The 19,040-nt window shown below is 42.2% G+C and overlaps 1 protein-coding gene across 6 annotated transcripts in view; it reads right to left on the reverse strand.

The window, feature by feature from the left end:
• LOC109316761 (uncharacterized protein C3orf20-like) overlaps positions 1 to 19,040 on the reverse strand; it is a 58,244-nt gene that overhangs the window by 31,768 nt on the left and 7,436 nt on the right. For 3 of the 6 annotated variants that reach the window (XR_002102913.1, XR_002102914.1, XM_019545064.1), the window contains exons 4-6: positions 18,432 to 18,702; positions 16,339 to 16,455; positions 2,385 to 2,527 (exon numbers count right to left, since the gene is read on the reverse strand). Coding sequence is in view for 4 of the 6 variants with exons in the window: in XM_019545064.1 (XP_019400609.1) it covers positions 2,385 to 2,527; positions 16,339 to 16,455; positions 18,432 to 18,702 (531 nt within the window). In the remaining 2 variants the exon portion in view is untranslated. Of the gene's footprint in view, positions 1 to 180; positions 1,674 to 2,384; positions 2,528 to 6,339; positions 6,740 to 16,338; positions 16,456 to 18,431; positions 18,703 to 19,040 lie in introns of those variants that run through there. The other 3 variants (XM_019545065.1, XM_019545067.1, XM_019545066.1) reach the window with 3 other exon arrangements.

The following is a 19,040-nucleotide window of genomic DNA, read 5'->3' on the forward strand; positions in this document are numbered from 1 at the left end:
TGCTTGCGGCTTAGTCCCATGCCCCACCCTGGCTGTGCAAGGCCTGCCCCTGCCCCAGTCCTACTTCCTTCTTCCCCTCTACATGCACATCCCTCCCCTCCCCTGCTGCAGCGCCAGAAGCCCATGGTCAGGCTGCCTTTTGGCCCTACCTCTGCCCCACATTTTGCGGGGGGGGCTAAGCCCCATTAGCACCCCCTTCCACTGCCTATGGTTTCTGTTTCATTTGGGCTGAAAACACTATGAGTTTCATGGTAACATGCCTTCTTTCCTGCCCTAACTGCTAAAAACAGAGTCATGTGCAAAAAAAGAGGGAGAAGGTATTAGGAGTTGAAATCCAGAAGGTTCAGCCTCAGTGGCTTGGGGGATGTCTGCAGCAATTTATCTGAATCAGCTTCAATGAACTTGCTCATGCTTAATAGACATCACAGAACTATTACTTAGATCTTCCCTGCTTCAGAAACTTTGTGTGGCATTTCTCTTACCAACATTTTCTCACACAGGCTTTTCTCTAGTTTGGATGGACATCCTAACATTCACACTCAAGCACCTTGTAGGCTGTCTCTGTGTCAGCACTTTTCCAAAAATCTCCTACTGTTCCACTACCATAAGTGACAGGAACAATAAAGATGTAACTGTAGATCAGGTGTCACTAATCTAATAAATTTGTCATACTAAGAACTGTTCTAGATGACTCTCTCATCAGTAGTTTGTCTTTACTAGCACAGATCTTTTACACATACGCATCTGGGATGCGCTAGTGATTGGGCAGTGGTAGGAAGTACTTAGGAAAATAATAGTTTAGATAAGGGCATAAGTCAAGCCTACCATAGGCAAAGATAACCTCTCCAGTTGCTTAAAGGGGGGGGGGGTTAAAAATGCTGTATTGGCGTAATTCTGCCCCCATTCGAATCAGTAAGAGTTTGCCTCTGACTTCATGGAAGCAGAGGTAAACCAATCTGGGTGTATTAACTACCATATCTAATACCTAGATCTTTACTTCTCCAGTATTTGTTTTAGGTATACACAGGTTTCCTTCAGTGAAAATACAACTGTAATCTGATTAGCTACTATTTTCTGCCATTGTTCAATTCAGCTCCATAAGGCTTTTATTGGCAGGACAAGCTAAGCAAGCATATAAAAAGAGAGACACTGTTCTGATACGTCTGAAAGTTAGCTAAGATTTACTATACAAAGGGTTCCTCACTGTATTGAGGGAGGTGGGGGAATTATCTCACGTCCTTTTGTCATCAATGTGCAATTGTTATTTTTTGGCTTCTGTTTCCAAAAGCAGGAGCACTAAATAGACAATGATCACACATGAGACGTAAAGGTTAATCACTGTTGGGGCTTAGGGGCATTTGTGCTTGTAGCTACTATCCTGTGATTCTGATCCAGTTGTGGCTCTGGGATACTACTGCAGTTTGAATAAAAGAAGAGTAAGAGATGGTTCCCAATGATTGCTTCATAGCATGTATTGTAAATGGTTGATTTTATTTTCACACCCACTCCTGCTTCACTCTCTGATTTGGGAGTCTTCTCCCAAACGACAGACAGTCTTTCAGAGCTTGTGTTAACTTAACCTCCAGGCCACGTGCTCGGATTGCTTGAGAAGAACTGAACTTTCAGCTGCTGTTCTCTGCTTTGTAGTTCTGGAGCATCCCTGGAGCTATGAACTAAATGAAGGGAAAGTAAGTTGCTAAGAGACTTACTGGTCTTTTTCTTCTTTTTTATACTTTTGCACATAGTTTCAGAAAGCAAACTGAGCAACCTCCCAAAAAAGACCACTACAGATTCTACCTTGTCAAAGAGGATGGGCACTTTTACATACCCAAAGTAACAGTGGATACTTGTACATGTACTCTGGGGGACAGAGAGGGAGGTGGCGCTTTAATTAGAGGAGCTCTGAGATCCACTCTAAAGAACCATTGTGTCTTGTGTAGAATGGGCATCACCATGCTTAAAATTGTCGATCAAGTGCCCCCCCTCCCTGTTATTTTAAAGCCTGGGGACACTGATACATGAGATGCAGGAGGCTGCTGGAGCCTGACAAATCGCCATGCTAGCAGACTCAATTAATCGAGTCTGCTCCAATGTGCTGGAATTCCAGCATGTCAGAGCAGCCTCCACACTCATGCGTGGATGTCTAGAATTTCTTTAAAATGATTCTGCAGCCTGGTGGATGATGGGCTGAACAGTCTGACATGTAGGATGGGCCTTACCAGAAAGAACTTGCACCTCAGTCACTTAATGAATATGTCATAAACAGAATCTCTTTGATGCTGAAACTATGGTCTGTGGTTACTATGGTTACTTTTAAAGAGGTGAAGAAAGAAATCAAAATTCTCAGAATGACACGGAGGCCATAGCTTTAAAATGTGAAATACCTGAATTTGAAATCTTTCGGTAAACAGTAGCCCATGCAGTAATCACTCCTGGTCTTAGCTATTTGTTTCTGAAGGTCTTTCACGGACTTGCTGTATCCATTGAAAATATAGTTGGCAAAAAGAAGCTTTCCTTGAATGTACATCTGCCAAAGAAAATGGAAAAGGATCCAATCATTAATAAGATGTGAAGAGCCACATGTTATTTTAAATAAGGACATTAGGTTGACACCATAAAAGAATGATGCCAAAGCAGGCTCTATAGTTAAATAAGCTGCTGCTTTTAGCTCTCACCAGAGGCAGATTAAGATTTATAAAAGTAAAATTAACATTGCTGGCTTTTTTGGGCAGTGTAGCTGATTGTTGCCAATAAATGCCAGGTACATGTTGCCAAGAATGCCTAGGCCTAAGAGGGAAGGGGCATGGGGTATAGGTAGATTAATGCACAGGCCAACAAAGCCTAGGCCTAGAAGCCTCCAAATCCTTGGGTTTGTTATTGCCGCGTATATAGCAATTATTCTTCAATTTTGACCCAGTTCTTATTCAGTCACTGCATGTTATAGTGAGCAATATAAAACAAATAAGAAGATGGGTTATTTGCATACTTATTTGCATACCAGGCACCAGAAAAGTCCTTTTCTTATTTACTTAATATTGCTTACTGTAACTCTACAGTGAGTGAGTGACAACTGGGTCATATACCTTTACAGCACCAGCACTAGAAGAAGGGAGGAAGGGGCTTCTCTCCCTGCTAGAACCCAGCTCTCATGGAAGAGACCTCCAATCTTTTTCTTGTCCAGGGCACCAGCAAATCTTAACTGGCTGTGAGGCGGGGGAGATCAAGCACCCCACGGTGAGGGGGAGAGTATGGCAGAGGTAGGCACTGGCCAGCCAGGGTGGTGAATGTGACCCTCGGGCCAGGAACAGGATGGAACCACGGGGCTTGTCTGGAGCAGGTTGGGGGCGGAGAGAGGGTGCTGGGGGGGTGGGAAGCCTCCTACCTCTGCACACACCCCTGGGAGAGGCATAGGGGGCATGTGCCCCCCTGGATTTGTGTGTGGGGCAAGAGTGGGCTACCTGCTGTGGGCTTGGAGCCAGGGGCTGCACTGGTTTCTTCCCAGTGGGGGGCTGGGCCAGGGCTGGGAGTGAGTCAGGCTCAGCGGGGCAAGTAGTGGCAGCACTGGGAGGGGTGGCTATGGGAGGGGGTTACAGGGAATTTTGGGGTGGATATAGCTCCCCAAGTCCCTACTGGCACTGCCCCTGCTCATAGCACTCTGCTGTCTTTCCTGCAGGAGCCTTGCATGGAGTGCCCTGAGCAGGCATGGCACTAGGAGGGCTTTGGGGGGGCTATAGCCACCCCTCTCAGTAACACTGCTGCCACCGCCATCATCCACTAAGAACACCCTGAGCGCAGCCTCCCCACCAGGTAGACGCTGGTGCAGCCCCTGGCCCCAGAGCCCACAGCTGGCAGCCCACCCTCGCCCCGCACACAAATCCAGGAGACACATGCCCCCTCATGCCTCCCCCAGGGGTGCACCAGAGGTAGGGAGCTGCCCTGCTTCTCCACCCTTCCCAGACAAGCTGCCCATGGCTCCATCCCACTCCCAGCCACAGGGTCCCATTCACTGCCCTGGCTGGGCAGCACCTGCTCCTGCCCCACTCCCTCCCTCACCATGGGGGTCTCAATCTGCCCCTGCCCCTTCCCTCCCCCACATCCCTTTCCCCCTGCACAGACTTACCTGCAGGGCATTGGCTGCCTGGCTGTGCTCCTGGCCATGTGCGTGGCAGCAACTTTAATTTTGCAGGTTCCCCTCCTTCCCCCCCACACTGCCACTGGTGGAGGGGCCACACTTGCAGCTCACTCCTCAACAAGGAAGCAAAAGCTGCAGTTTTAAACCTGGGGCTGTTTTTGTCTCCCTGACACTGATTGGCTGAGGAGTCCCTGCGGCCCTGCTGCTTGCTGCCCACCAGCAGAGAGACAAAAATGGCATCAGGTTTAAAACTGCAGCTTTAACTTTCACTTTCACTCTGGCTGGCAGGGGCCCCTGTGCCTGGGCCCTATTGGTCCATGCATTAATCTGCCCATGGCTTTCACTTTATTTTATTTTACTAACCATATTTTTGTAAGACTCTGTGCAAGATCATTTCTGTGCACTTAATCTCTCTGGAAGTGGGGCAACACTCAGCATGATGTTTCATGGACTAATAAACAGGACATCTACTTGTCCTGAGGACATCACAGTCTAGGTTAGGCATGATAACCATGAGGTATGATATTATGAGGGAAGATGAGCACAACAAAGAGGAAGGGAAACCAATACAATGTCATGTCATGAGATTAATTGGTTTTGCATTGTACCCAATTGTGTTAGTTTGATTTTTACAATAAATTTGTATTTATTAAACAGTCAAGAGTGGTGGCTCCCAGGCTTTTATGGAAAACATCAAACTCTACATTTCAGTGTTTTAAAGTGGATAAACTGGCTTGCAGGGAGGATAAGTAATTTGATCTAACAAGCTCAGACAATGAGTGAATCAGACCTAGAGGATTTAGACTGCACTGTGTATGGTACACCAACATGTCTCAGATATAAAGCCATAAATACTAAAAAGCCAGGGGAAAATGGAGTCTTTTGTAAACTTTTCTCCCTTCAAAATTAACACAGAAGACTAAAGATAATTCAAGCTGTTCCAGTGGTACTTTGTAAAATAATTAAAAAACTGAAGTTTTTTGGGTTACAAAATATTTTAACAGTTTTTCCTGTTCTCTTATTTTTTTCCATAATTCCTTTAAAAACATGATTAAAATATGATTTTAAAAGTTTTCAAGTTTGGGAATGTACTGAAAAATCCTCATTTCTGGCAATGAAACATTTGCTAATCTAGTCAAATTTGGGGAAAATGGAAATCATGTTTATATTTTTTTGCAATTTTATTTTTTTAAACAGGTATTTTTTTCTTTGAAATAATTTGATTGATTTTATTTTTATCCACTCAAATAATACTTTGACCTTAGTACTCTTCTTCCATGCATCTCAAAGTGCTTCATTGGGAAAGGTAAGCATTATCCCAGTCTTGCAGAGAGGAAACTTGCAGAGACCAATAATAAGTGGAACTGGTGCCTCTGGGTACCTTATAGTGAATCTCAGCACCTGGCAGGATAATGCCCTATGTTCATTTCTGCCTAGGGTTAGAGTACGCCAAGAAAAGACAAAGACTTTCTCCCAAATTGCAGAAGCTGACTTCCATTGAGTGAATACACTGTATGGTTTCTAATCTGAAGCTAGAGAAAAATCTACTGAGATTGGATACAAAAAGACATAAAGGTAGAAGCTGTGCTCTCCTTTTACTCTGCCTAATACAGAGGAGATACGGACAGGACCAAATTCTCCCTCCCCCTGAAATCCATTACACGATTCTTAAGGTATAAAAGTGCTTTCCTGTGAGTGAGAATTGTGCCCACAGAGTTTAAAACACTGAAATAACACAAATCACTTTTAAGCTCAGGGTATATCAAACTGCTCATGTTTGTGGGATATCCTCTAGGGTACACATTTGGAAACATCTGGCTTGCTTCATGGAAGTATCTCAGCAGGCAGTGCTCTCCTAGTCAAGATGTTTTAAATACTTTAATGTAATGGCTATTAGAATAACAATAGCTGTATTCACTAAAAGAAAATCTAGTGGCTGTAGAGCCATTGAATTCTCACCACTTTATGGTCAAACTAATGATTGTTTGTTTGCACTGTAACCAGGAAAGCTCACAACATAGAATGATATGTTCGTCTGTAGCTAAATGAGAGAAACCCCAAGTTAATATCCAGGGGGGTGAGTTGTTAATATTCTAGGTAAAATGTTAGCAAGGTGATGTTGTTTCATGAATTTCTTGGAATGTTTTTCTTTTATGTATCCAGAGAGCTCTGTTGGGTATGTATTTCTTTTATGTTCTTCTCTTGACTGGGAATGTATTATAGTGTGTTGCAAGGCCACACTTCCCTCTCCTCCAAGAATCAAATGGTTTAAACAGCATGCATGTTGTTGCCAAAGGACATCTTTTCATCTCTTTCACGCTACTTTGTCCATGGTGTTGGAGAAGGGAGTGGCAGCATTGTTCAACCTCAAGCAGTGGGATTATGGTTGAACTCAAACCGCTGCAGCCACATGGTAGGGTGTGTCTGTAAGCAGGGAAAGCCAGGCAGCTGTTTCCAGAGCTCGAGGGGCCTAATCCTGCGCAAGAGTTTCTAGGGTGTGCAGGATCAGGCAACTCAAGTTCCCAGGGCACCTGCCTGACATGGCTGAAGACTGAAGACAGCTCCAGCCTACCTGCCTTCTCCCACCATGGAGCAAACAGATATCTGCTGCAAAAATTCAACCCTGTTATACACTACACAGATTCTTTCTTCTGCTCTCCCTGTTCCTTTTCCCCCACAGGCACCAGGAACCATCAGCTATCCTGCACCAGTATCTCCTGTCCTTAATGGTGGGAATGTGTGCCTTGGCTTGACCTATTTTCTGCCATCTCTGGCTGGCTGTACAGACTGTGTTCACGCTTTGTCTGCCTCTGTAAGGCCTAAGGTAATATGGTAGTGTCCAGTGGCAAGCACAAGTCACTGCCAAGACTGCATGGGAGCAGTTCTCCTTTCAGTTTGGCTGGAATTAATCATGAAATCAGCTATACCCAAAAGGAGCTCTGATACTGTCCTGCTGCCAGAAGTAGTGAGTAGGACATGTAAGTTATGCTGGCTCTTTTAGAAGTCTGATTCTGCTTAGGGCTGATAAAATAGGCGAACCACAGAAAGTAGATAGTGAAATAGTCTGCTAAATTATATTGTTCTTCCTTGCCACCCTCTTGAGCAGCTGTAACTTTGTTCTCCACAATGTATTCTGGAAGTCTAAAAAGTAACAAAGATGCCCCATTTTCCAGAATTGTACAAAATGAGGGTTTAGGAAGAAGGCTGGGCAACTTTTCCATCTCAGACATGAATCTGGTGTAGTAATACAGAGTGTAGTGAAATTCTTTCAAGAGAATATCTGTTACGATACCACATCTGACAGGTCTTCTTGTTATTTCAGTGGGTTGCCTATGGCAGTGACCAAAACTGGCCAACTGGGTAATGTTATGACATGGAAGAATTTCATTCTCCCACAGAAGGAATCAATTTGTGCCTTCCAGCATAATATTTAAGTATGCTTATAATATTGTTTTGCTTTTGTTTAGTTATTTGTCAAAGTTACCTAATCCTTTTTAAATTCTTAGCGCCCTTCTAACTCAACCTTCTGTGGTGGGTGATTTTTCACAAACTAGCTGTAGGATGCAATTAGGAGCTCTGTCTTAAATATACTGACTTTCAAGTTTACACATTTTTTCTTATACAATACAAAACAAAGAAATAAATAATCACTCTTTTGAGCAGAAAGGCCCAGAACATCTGGACTCTACACAAATAATACTACCAACCAGTGACTTTATCTAGAATCCTTAGTTCCAACCCTCGGCAGATATAAATGAGAGTAGCTATACTCACCTAGCCTATCCAGCCCCCAAACTTCATGAAATAAAGTATTCAACAAAGGGAGAACATGCTAAACTAAACTCTAGTGTTAACAATGAGACAAGCATTTGATTGGCACTTTTAAATAGTTTCAAACCTGGCACAAACCGCCAAATAAATTGTCTCAGGAAAAAATAGTCTAAAAAAACATTCTTGAGGGAGTTGCCAGATAATAGATTTGGAGTCAAGGGGTTTTTCTTTTTCTTCCTAATTATACTATATTTAAAAGATCAAAGATGATTTTTAAAGCAAAATGCAAAACTCAAAATAAAGAGGAAAAATTAGGAACTTCAGAGCAGACCTATATATTAGAAAACACAAAAAAGTCAAAATACATACCTTTTATTATGTGTGAGTATAGTGTTTGGTAAGTGCCATATCTGAATTCCTTCTAGGCTTGTAGATGGTTTATTTTTAAAACACAACTATTAAACAGCATAAAACAATGTTGTGGGGCATTCAATTCACTCATTCCTTTGTGTACTCTCTGTATCTTTTAGGTTGATGAAAGGAATAAAAATGAAGCAGCTGTTTTGCACTCACTGCAGAGTCCTTCTGCCCTTTTTTTCCAATGTACTAATTTCCCAGACTAAATTCTTTCTTTCTTTCTTCTGCTTAGCAGTATTTTATATAGATTGGCAAACTCCCAAATTTTACTGTTCAAACACATTCACAAACATTGATGGCTTTTCCTTAAAGTGGGTCAATAAACACACATAGGTATGAGTGTGACATTGGTATTGAAAATAATAATTTTCTTACACACAAAAATACCTTCAATTTGTTCCAGAGCTTTTTAAACAGAATTGATAGACACTTGAATCTCTGTTAGGTTTTGTAGTAAAACTTCTTTCCTGTGCAGGTAATTTGCTAACAAGATACTAGAGAATATTCATTAGGCTTCTAAGGATCTCCTGTGTCTACAATGTTATAGACTGTATCCTGGAATTTTCTGAGTGAGTCTACATGTGCAATTAATTCAAAGCAATAAACTCCAGAGCAGTCTGAGCCAGAGTAAACTAGTCCTGGGCACAGTGTCTACATATGTGCCCAGGACAGCAGCTGTTTGAGCCAGGGTGGTGTAGTTTATGCCAGGGCCACTCTTGCTCTGCTCTACCCTAGGCTCTGTGGCCTTGGGCAGCAGAGTGGCTGGCTGGGGCACGACTGTGCTGAAAGTCGAGAGCTGTGTGGCTAGGCTAGGCATCAGGTAGGAACCTGGCCCCCTGCTGACTGGGTGCAATCTATGCTGTGTGTGCGCGCGTGTGTGCGCGTGCATATATATATATATATATATATATGCATTTAATTGCAGTGCATTACTTTGCAGTAAGACAGTACTGTAGTAGACAGTGGTGTTAATTAGTTTGCTGCAGGTTAATACTGTTACACATGTAGATGGTGACTTACTCCACAGCTAATTAGTCTACTCTGCAGTAAAGTGCATATGTAGATGCAGCCTCTGAGTACCAACATCTCACCACATGAATTTCCCACCCAAAGATAAACATAGTACCACTGGGCATTGTTTTCTTTTCACCTGGGCTTAAAGTCCTTTCCATGTTTTAGCTGTTCTGTGGCTACTGCTGTTGACTGAATAGTGAGATCTGAAAATACTTCTTGGAAAGGCTACATGGTTCACTAAAGTTAAACAGGTGGTTGTTTATTCCTGAAGGCTGGAAGCCACTGACAAAACATCTCAATGTTGATTTGGACTTCTTGTACCATTCTTGAGCTCCAGCTTTGCTTAACGTATAAATATCTGTGTTCATATATATAACTATTTAAAAACATTCCTGGCAAATCCAGAAACCATGTGGAATGTTATACCTATCATCTCTTTTGTTCCCACTCTTCAGAAGTGTGCGAGACAGATACAAGCAAATTACATGTACAAAATCTTTCATTAGTGGTAAGAAAGATGGAGCTCGCATAGTATGGAATAGCTTTGGGAGACTAATCTGCTATCCCAGGCCTTTCCAAGCTCAATTTGTCACTTGACTTTTTTAAGGGCTTGTGGAATGTTCTGAAGCATCTTTCCAACTGTTGGACATATTTAAGCATCTTTTAGCCAGAAATTGCATGTTTTTATTATGTTCGGCTACAGTCATTAAGTTGGAATAGTAACAATCCGATGCATTTCCCTCTGCCTAAGTTCAAAACAAGTACTTTAATTTTGGCTCATTCCAACTTAAGAGTGAATTGTCTCTTGGTTCATACCATACTTTATTACTATTGTCTTGCTTGGTTTGTTACATTATTCATGAAGAATTAACTAAGATAAGATTATGTATTAATAAGCTGAAAAAAATCTAAACTGAAGGAAGAATAGCTAAAATCCTTTAAAGAATAAAGATAAGCAGCATGAAAGTCTATTTTTAGTTTCAGTACAAACAATGCCTTTGAAAACCATTATGTACAATAGTGGCACTCAAGCTTGCCCCCTCCTGCCCCCTGTGAGCACACAGCGCTCAAAGATTTTGTAGGCACAGGAACTGAATACCAGCCAAAGATTCCTAAGTGGGGGTGGATTTGTCCATATGGCAGGAAGCGCATGCCATGATCAGAGAGAAGCTGCTACCCCTGGGAGAAAACTGCATCACTCTAATGCTTCTGCAAAACTATTTCTTCAAGGCATTTGAAATGATTCTTTAGAAAGCTGTCCAAAACGAAATGCTTAGTGTCATAAAACATGTTCCCCTGGATGAATACATTTACTAAAATTTGAGCAACTTCAGCTTTTTAATATACATTGTTTACCATTCACTCAATTGTGTTTATTTAGCTGAACAAGTTATTTAAATAGGAAATTTAAGGATAGATCATTCCTTTAAGATATGCTAAGAGCAGCTGTGTGATTCATAGGATATAGATAGTGATTTTACTCCTTTTGAAGATGTATCCTCTGATCATCTAATGTGCACAGGGATGGACTCATTTAGAAGAAATTAGTTATTTGCTTCAAGAAGAAAAATCTAAAATTAATTAAACTTGGTTTCCTACTTTAAAAGAACTTGAGTTATTTTCTTCCTGGACATATTATTTTTGCTGCATAGAAACGTAATGAATTATATATAGACTTGACATAGAAACTAAAATACCTGATAATTGTAGCTGAAGATGTTTGCTTTCATTTAGGTATGACTTTAGTGAGAAAGGATGGACATGTAACTAAGGAACAAGACTGAGTGTCAGGGGAACAGGGTTCTGTACCTAATTTCCAAGTGACTTTCAGCAACACACTTCTAGCCTGATTTTCAGAGCAAGAGTGGCCAGCATCCATGTGTATATAATGTACCGAGAGTGAACAGTGTCCTTTGTCCTGGTCAGAAAATTGCTTCTACTTCAACCCATCTGATACTATGATCTACATGGGAAAATCGTTGAGAATGATGCTCTGAGGTTATTGATTGGTCAGCTCTTGAGCCACTCTGGGTGCATATACATGTGCCCTTGCAGTGCTGTTGTTACTGTGCCATCATTTAATGATTCCACAATAACAGACCCATACTGCGTCATGTGTGCCACACAGTTATTTTTTGCTATACTGAAGGATCACATCACTATGGCAACATAGGTGTGACATCACAGCTTTTCCCTGCAGGTGCTATGTTGCTGTAGTGTGTTGCTATGGCTATGTACCATGGCCATGTACTTTGAGGACTTAAGTACCTAAAAACCTTATGGCCCTCTGCTGCCTATTACCACAGATATGGTGGCTCAATCATGAAGCATCTTCCCTCCACACTCATCTTTGCAAGTCGTCATACTGCAGAGGAAAGGCAGAGGAGGATTTAAGCAGTTTTAGAAACTTTCGTTAGACCAGAAACAACTGGAAGTAAAACATATAGTGAAATGGCTGCAGTTAAGTGTTCTGCTTCCTGGCCATGCCATTGAAAATGTTCTAAATTGTTGTTAGCTTTTTTGGTAGATTAACTTGCACTGACTGAGCTTAATAACCACAGAGTGGTTCTTGCCATGAGGAATCATTAACTTATTTGTAGAGATCAATTGAATAAGGCTGGTTTGAGTGCTTCCATGGGAATAGCAATGAAGCTACGGGTTGTTTTTTGTCCAGTTTAATTTGACAAGTTTGGGGTATGCTTTGGTGGTTGCCATCAGTCAGGTGTGAAATGGATTCTTCTCTTCTGCAGATGATTTTTTTTTTGCCAGAGAGAAGCAACTGGAATTTTTATTGAAAAGGACTATTAATGCCTGCGTTCAATAAGGCAAACTGCAAGCTGTACTTTAATATGTCGTGGCTAGTAGGGCTGTGCGAAGCTTCGCATGGTGATTCTATTCAGAGGAGATTCGACCCAATTCAGTGGCTGAATCTCCAGATCCAAACTGAATAAGGGGACCAATTTAAAGGTCCGAATTGATTCAAAGTTATCCAAATCTTCAGAAAAGATTCAGAGAGCTTTGATGATTTGGGCAGTCCCTGGTGGCTGCAGCCACTCTGAGTTGGTAAGTACTAGGGACGGGGGGGCGGGGGAGGAGACCATGCAGTGTGGAGCGGTGGGGGGCAGCGGGCATCACCCCCACCCGGCAGCATCTGCTGAGTTGGGGCTTTTTTTTTTTTGCTTTTATTTTAAGTGCCAGGAGCTGGGACGGGTAGGGCAACCATTGCCAGGCTGGGGGAGATTTGGAGCTTCAGCCTGGCCTGCTGATTTGTAGGTTCAGAGATTTGGCAGCAGCCGAATCACATAATCAGATTAGGCAAAATCAATTTGGGACAGTGATTCAAATCACTGAACTGAATCACTCCCCCGATCGGCCAAATCTGAAGCAAATACTAGCTGCTTTGCACAGGCCTAGTGGTTAGGCTCTTGCTTAAAAAAATCTCTGCATATTAACACCCTTGCCAATTACCGTCTAGTCTCTAAGAAGAGTAATCAAGATCATGCTGACAGATTGATCCCGGTTAGATTTCAGTTCCTTTGACCTCTTTTATCTTTATCACTCTATCCGCAGACCTGGCTACAGACTGAACTTATATTGGTGGTGCATCTTTCAAGCAATGAATAAGGGGAAAGCTTATTGTGTTAGATTGATTAGTGTTCTGTATTCATTGTATACCGTTTCTAAATGACTGTGCTAACATTAGGTAGGCTCATGATCTGTTTTAAACCTTTGGATTTTTTAAACTGTAAAGTTCTGCATTGTTCTTACTTCTTTATATTCAGTAAACCCCTTCCATCTGGTAATGGAACAACAATCACATGGAACACATCAAAAATATTCCTGCATAGCTGACTAGCATGTTAGGAATAGCATCTCCGCCCTGTCATCAGCAGCATAAACTGCTGGTTTATCAGTACTGAGATCTTTTATTATAAATGTTTTTCCATTGGTATGCAGGTATCGGAGTCTAGTGAGCTACACACTGGTGTTAACTAGTTCTGCCACTTTCTTCAGTCATCAAGAGAAGGTCACACACCTCATTTTTTTCACTCGTTTCCAACAGCTCTACAAATGAGGATTAGTTTAGTCAAACTGTTAATCAGAAAAGCTTCCATTTCCATCAAGGAGGAAACTTAATGCTTTATTTAGCAACACTGTGTAGAGAAATACTTTAAATATTTTAACTTCTTCCAATCCATTTTTTCATTTTTAGATATAGTTAAGTAACTTTTGTTTAGGCTGAGAGTGTCACCCAGTGGATGGGCAAATTGATCACAGCTATGAAATGCTTTTATTTGCCTTTCATTTTAAATAGAATAATTAGCTCTTCAGTGATGGAAATAGTTTACTGTTACTGTTCCCAGGATTGAAGAATTCTTGGAAGTTCTTCTGTTCTGAGGGCCATGACATGTTAAAAACTCACACTGAGCAAATGCAGAAAATTATTGTTGCTTTCTATTGCTATTAAGTTTACAGGAAATAACCACAAAGTATTAATGGCAGTATTGTGGTAACGTTGCAGCCATGATGGTCCAGGAAAAATACAAGAGGCAAGGATTTTTGTGGTTGATGATAGCTTTTATTGGACCAACTGTATAGTTTGGGAGGGACATAGGCAAGTTTTGGGGTACCACTGTACCATTTATCAATCCTCTAAGAGAAAAGCCTTCTTAGAGACCTAAGGAATGGTACATTGGTACCCAAAATAAAAGCATCTTGCCTCTCATAATGTAATTAGTGAAATCTTTGTTGTTGTTGGGAGAAAGTAATAAATAGCTAAAGAAAAATAACATTCATAGTGATGTTTACACAGTGATTCAAGAATTAACTCTGACTGCAATGTGATTTTATGACGTGCACTTAAATAGTACTCATTGTGAGCTTAGTATTATGTGGAATTACTCATGTGAGCAAGGGCTGATGAATCAAGTCATCTTCTCAATGTTTGCAACTATAGCACAGTGTAAACATGCAACACACTTTTATGGCCAAATCTTTCATGGAACAAATCATCCAACTATGAAAGGATTAGTTCCTGGAGTTCCTATGCTTCCACGCCAGATACTGCATTGTATTAACTTAATGGACATTTAATCCATAGTGACATGTCTGATTTAAACTCTTTCCTATTTGCAAACGTCCACTTCAGTATGTTGGAAACATCATGCTTTTTCCCTTTGTTAAAGACTAAGACACCGTGTTTTCCAGTATTCCTCAGAACTTATTTGTAACAAATTAAACAGAAAGAATGCTATGAAAACATTTAAACATCATAAAAACTAAAGGCTGAAGTTGAAACTAAGAAACATTGTTCATAGTCTAATGATCTGGCTAATGGCACATGTGCAGTAGGGCTGTGCAAAGATTCAATTGCTGATTTGATTTGAAGGAGATTTGGCCGGATTCGGCAGCCGAATCTCTGAATCTGAATCAAATTGGGAGACCAATAAAAAAAAAAGTCTGAATCGATCTGAAGCCTCTGAATCAATTCGGAGGAGATTTGGGGATTCAGGAAGTCCCTGCTCACCGTCACAGGGAGCTGGACCCAGACTCTGTGCTGGTAAGTAGGGGACAGGGGTGTGCTATAGGAGGGGAAAGGGGACCATGGGGGGGACCCCTGCCAGGCCCCATCCCTGCCTCCTCCCCCAGCTCCCCTGAGCACTCCCTGACCCCTGCCTGCTCTTCCAGCCCCATCAATAGCTGCCCTGCCTGGCCCCAGCACCCTGGCACTTAAAAATAAAAAATAAAATAAAGCCTCACACTCACCGGCTCCTCCCAGGTAGGGGGGGGGTCCCTGTTGCCCCTCGCCTGCTCCGTGCTGTGTGGGGGGGAGGGCTCTGCCATGATCCCCCATCCCCCACCCACTCTCCTAGCCCCATCAATGGCTGCCCTGCCCAGCCCCAGCATCCTGGCTCTTAAAAAAAGCCCCACACGCCCCAGATGCTGCAGTGGCCATCAGGGCCTCTGAGGGTTCATGGCAAAGCCTCCCCCCAATGCAGCGCGAAGCAATGGGGGCAAGCGGGGATTGCCCCCCTGCCTGGCAGAAGCCGGTGACTGGGGCTTTTTTTTAAAGTTCTGGGATGCTTGGGCCAGCCAAGGCAGCCATTGAAGGGGCTAGGAGAGTGGGTGGGGGAATGGGCCTGTTGAATTTGGAGATTTGGCCAATTCGGCGGCAGCCAAATATCCGAATCAGATTTGGCCAAATTGATTTGGGACAGTGATTCGAATCATTGAATCGAATCACTGTCCTCCAAATTGGCTGAATCCGAAGCAGCTACTAGATGCTTTGCACAGGTCTAATGTACAGCACTCTGCTGGCCATAATTATATTGGCTCAATTGATTCCATAAACCCTTCATTGCTAACAGCTAGAGAAGATGGAGCAGTGTGGCACCTTACAAATTAACTCATTCAGGGGGCATAAACTTTTGTAGGCTATGGTCTACTTCAGTGGTTTTCAACTTTTTTTCATTTATGGACCCCTAAAAAATCTTGAATGGAGGTACAAAGTAGATACCTTTGAAATTTTGCATGGAGGTGCAGACCCTTTTGAATTGTAAGTCTGGGTATTCACATAATTTTGATTGGTCATAGTCATCTTTCATGGGCCCCTTAGACATAGTCTGCAGACCCCCAGAGGCCTGTGGACCACAGGTTGAAAACCACTGGTCTACTTCATCAAATGTTATGAATGGACTTGGAGAGAGCAAGGGTACTAAATAGAAAGGAATAAGGTAATTTAAATATAAAAGTTAGGAAAAGGGGAAAGAACAGAGGGGACACTATTGAAAGAGGTGAAGCTAAAGGAGAGTTGAGGCTCATGGGGCAATAGACCTGATCTTCTGGAGAGAAAAAAATTAGAATTCTACTCCTGCTACTACTCAAAAAGCGTGAACCGGCACAATTTACAGCCTGATGGCAACTGTGAGGTCATAGTTTTGTTATATCATTAAATTCAAAATATTTGGCTGTACCTATAGAAAATAGTAATAGCTGTAACATACCAAAAACATGCCAGGAGCGACATTATGCCTTTGTACCAATAATGAGCCTTTATGACCTGTAAATTCATCTGCAGTGGTGATGTCATATTTAAGGAGGCGGAAGGAGTCCAGATGACCCTGAAGCAACATAGGAAGTGCAGTTAAGCAATACATCAGCTATAAATCTTATACCAATTGAGAGGGCATAATATTCCCTCGAATAAGCAAGGATGAACTGAACTGAATGATCTTCTTTGCAGCTGGGAAAGGCAGTTGTCTGAGCACAAAAACTTTGGCAATGGGGTTCCTAGGTATTGGATTTCTCCTTGTGGGTTTCTTTGTGGCACTAAGCCTGTAACTTTAACCTTTAATCCAGCACTTACGAAAGAACCAATGGAAGCCAGGCACTGTGAAAGTTTCCTCACGTCCTTCTCTGACTAGCAGTCTGGACTGTGAGGTAGGCAAACATCAATGTAGGTTTAGGATCCTATGATTCTAGTAGGATTTGAACACAAGATCCCAGAGCAGAGAAGAGCCATATGCACAAGTCAACACATGCATATTCACGATCACCTCCTCTGACACCACTTCTATTGCCATGAAGCTGTGACTAAATACTTAAGAGCTGTGTCAGTTTGACTTCTCTTGGCAAAGTATAGCTATTAACCTGTACTGATCTAACCTCTGCTTCAGACTTCTTGAATGAAAAGTATGACCCCAGACAGAAACAAATGGAGTTTTCCCATTGATCTCAACAATGCCAGGATTTCACCCCTTGTATATTAACATTTCCAATTATAAATTAGGATAGATACAAACTATGGGGCCAACTTCTGATTTTCTGTAAGACTGCAAGTAACCCTACGGTCTAGATGATAGATTGTTACAACACCTGAGTCAGGTCTATACAAGTGTTCCCATTATTGCTAGTATTATTGGGAATGTTCAGACAAGATCCCAGGGACTGAAAAATCAAATCAACTGATCAATCAGTAAAAGCAAGAGTAGGAGAGTATTAGTTAAAGAAGCCACTCTTCAGTTTACCCCCTCCAACATTTTTTAGCTTCCTTCCTCCTGCTTTTTTTTTTTTTAATGGAACCGGAAAGCCCTGAGCCTCATGTTTTCTAGTGCCTTTGCTTAAAGATTTCACTGGTATAGGCTGGTCAGATCCATTTTGCAAAACCTATCTTACAGTATGCCTTTAAGCCTGACCCCAAATACATGAAGAGAAAGTCTTGTATTGATTCACTACTCAGAGTTTTGACAGAAAAAAAATTAAAAATATATATCCATGAGCTGGTTAAGATTTTTCAACAAAACAGCTTTTCATTAGACAATGTTGATTACTGAAAAAACTTCTGCCAAAATGCAGGTCTCCTGCCAGCTCATTTAGTAGTCTACTGGGGACTCCAGTCTTTTAGGGTCTGCAGCTCCAGGATACGCCTACCACGTGGGCTGTCCTAGGACTGGGGATCCTATAAAATTCCAGGGTCGCTTTAACAAAAAGCTGAAGATTTTGTTGACACATTAAACAAACAAACAAAAAGGTCCAATTGCTATCTTTTAAAACCTTCAACCGTGTGTTACACTGTGTGCATGTCCAGATGAGTGGGAAAGTGTGTTCCCTGAGGACAACTAGCAGTGGCACAGATATGGTAGCTGTCCTCAGGAAATGCCCCTGCACATGCGCTCTGATGCGCAGCAAATTGCCCTGGGTGGAGTAGGGTTGACTGGGGCCCTCATTTGGGCTGGCCCCAGCAGCCTTACCTGGAGTCCTGGGGGCCTCCCAGGGCTCCAGCAGTAGTGACCCAGGTGCGCAGAGCCTGGTCTGGCTCTAGCCAGCCAGGCTCTGATTTTGAGCAGTGCATCCTGCTGGCACATGTGCCATGCCACATTTCTGATGCTGTTTTTTGACACCAGGATCTCCCAGTGTCAAATCCCCCCCACTGTGCTGCAAATCAGCAGCACAGCAAATGCCTGCATGTATGGTGTGTGCTATTTGCAGTGCCACAGACAGGCCTGTGGTGCTGTGAATGGCACATGCACACTTGTCTGGATGTGCCCTATATATATATATATATATATATATATGTACAAGTCCAAATGAAACCCACCTGAACACAAGGCATACTTCTGTTCCTGTTCTTTTTATCATATAGCTGCTCTAATTTGTCTTCACTAGGATCCTCGTTTGTTTGCAATGAAGAAGATACACAGACCACTAAGATTTGTTCCTGGGAAGACATCTGGTCGTTAATAAGATGATCATACTCCAGGTCTGACACACATGGCATCTGATGATTACTGCACCTACATATCTTTCCTTCCTGCCCCATCATTCTTCTCCGAAGGACAGCAGGGCAAGCACTAATGGATACATTATCACTGCATGAGAGAGAAGGCATAGCAAGAAAAATATTAGAGGCTGAACCTAAGCTTTGGTCCTAAGGTGAAAAAAGTAGAAATTAAATGATACATCACATAACAGAGAAAACAGCATTTTTTTTAAACCATATTCATGAATTGTAGGGTCAAACCTAAGATATCTGAACCATTAATTGAAATGCACAAGTACCTGAAAGTTTCATGCGTTCCCAGAGACTTGATGGAATAAAACCTCTTGTGCTATGGAGTCCTTGGGCTCTGCAGAAGCACAACTACTGGGTCACCTACATGGGATCTCCTTCTAACTGGATGTGTTGCCCAAGTGGGCTTTGAAAATG

Source organism: Crocodylus porosus, unplaced genomic scaffold, assembly GCF_001723895.1.
Source record: "Crocodylus porosus isolate Cpor-Errol unplaced genomic scaffold, CroPor_comp1, whole genome shotgun sequence".
Lineage (NCBI taxonomy): Eukaryota > Metazoa > Chordata > Crocodylia > Crocodylidae > Crocodylus > Crocodylus porosus.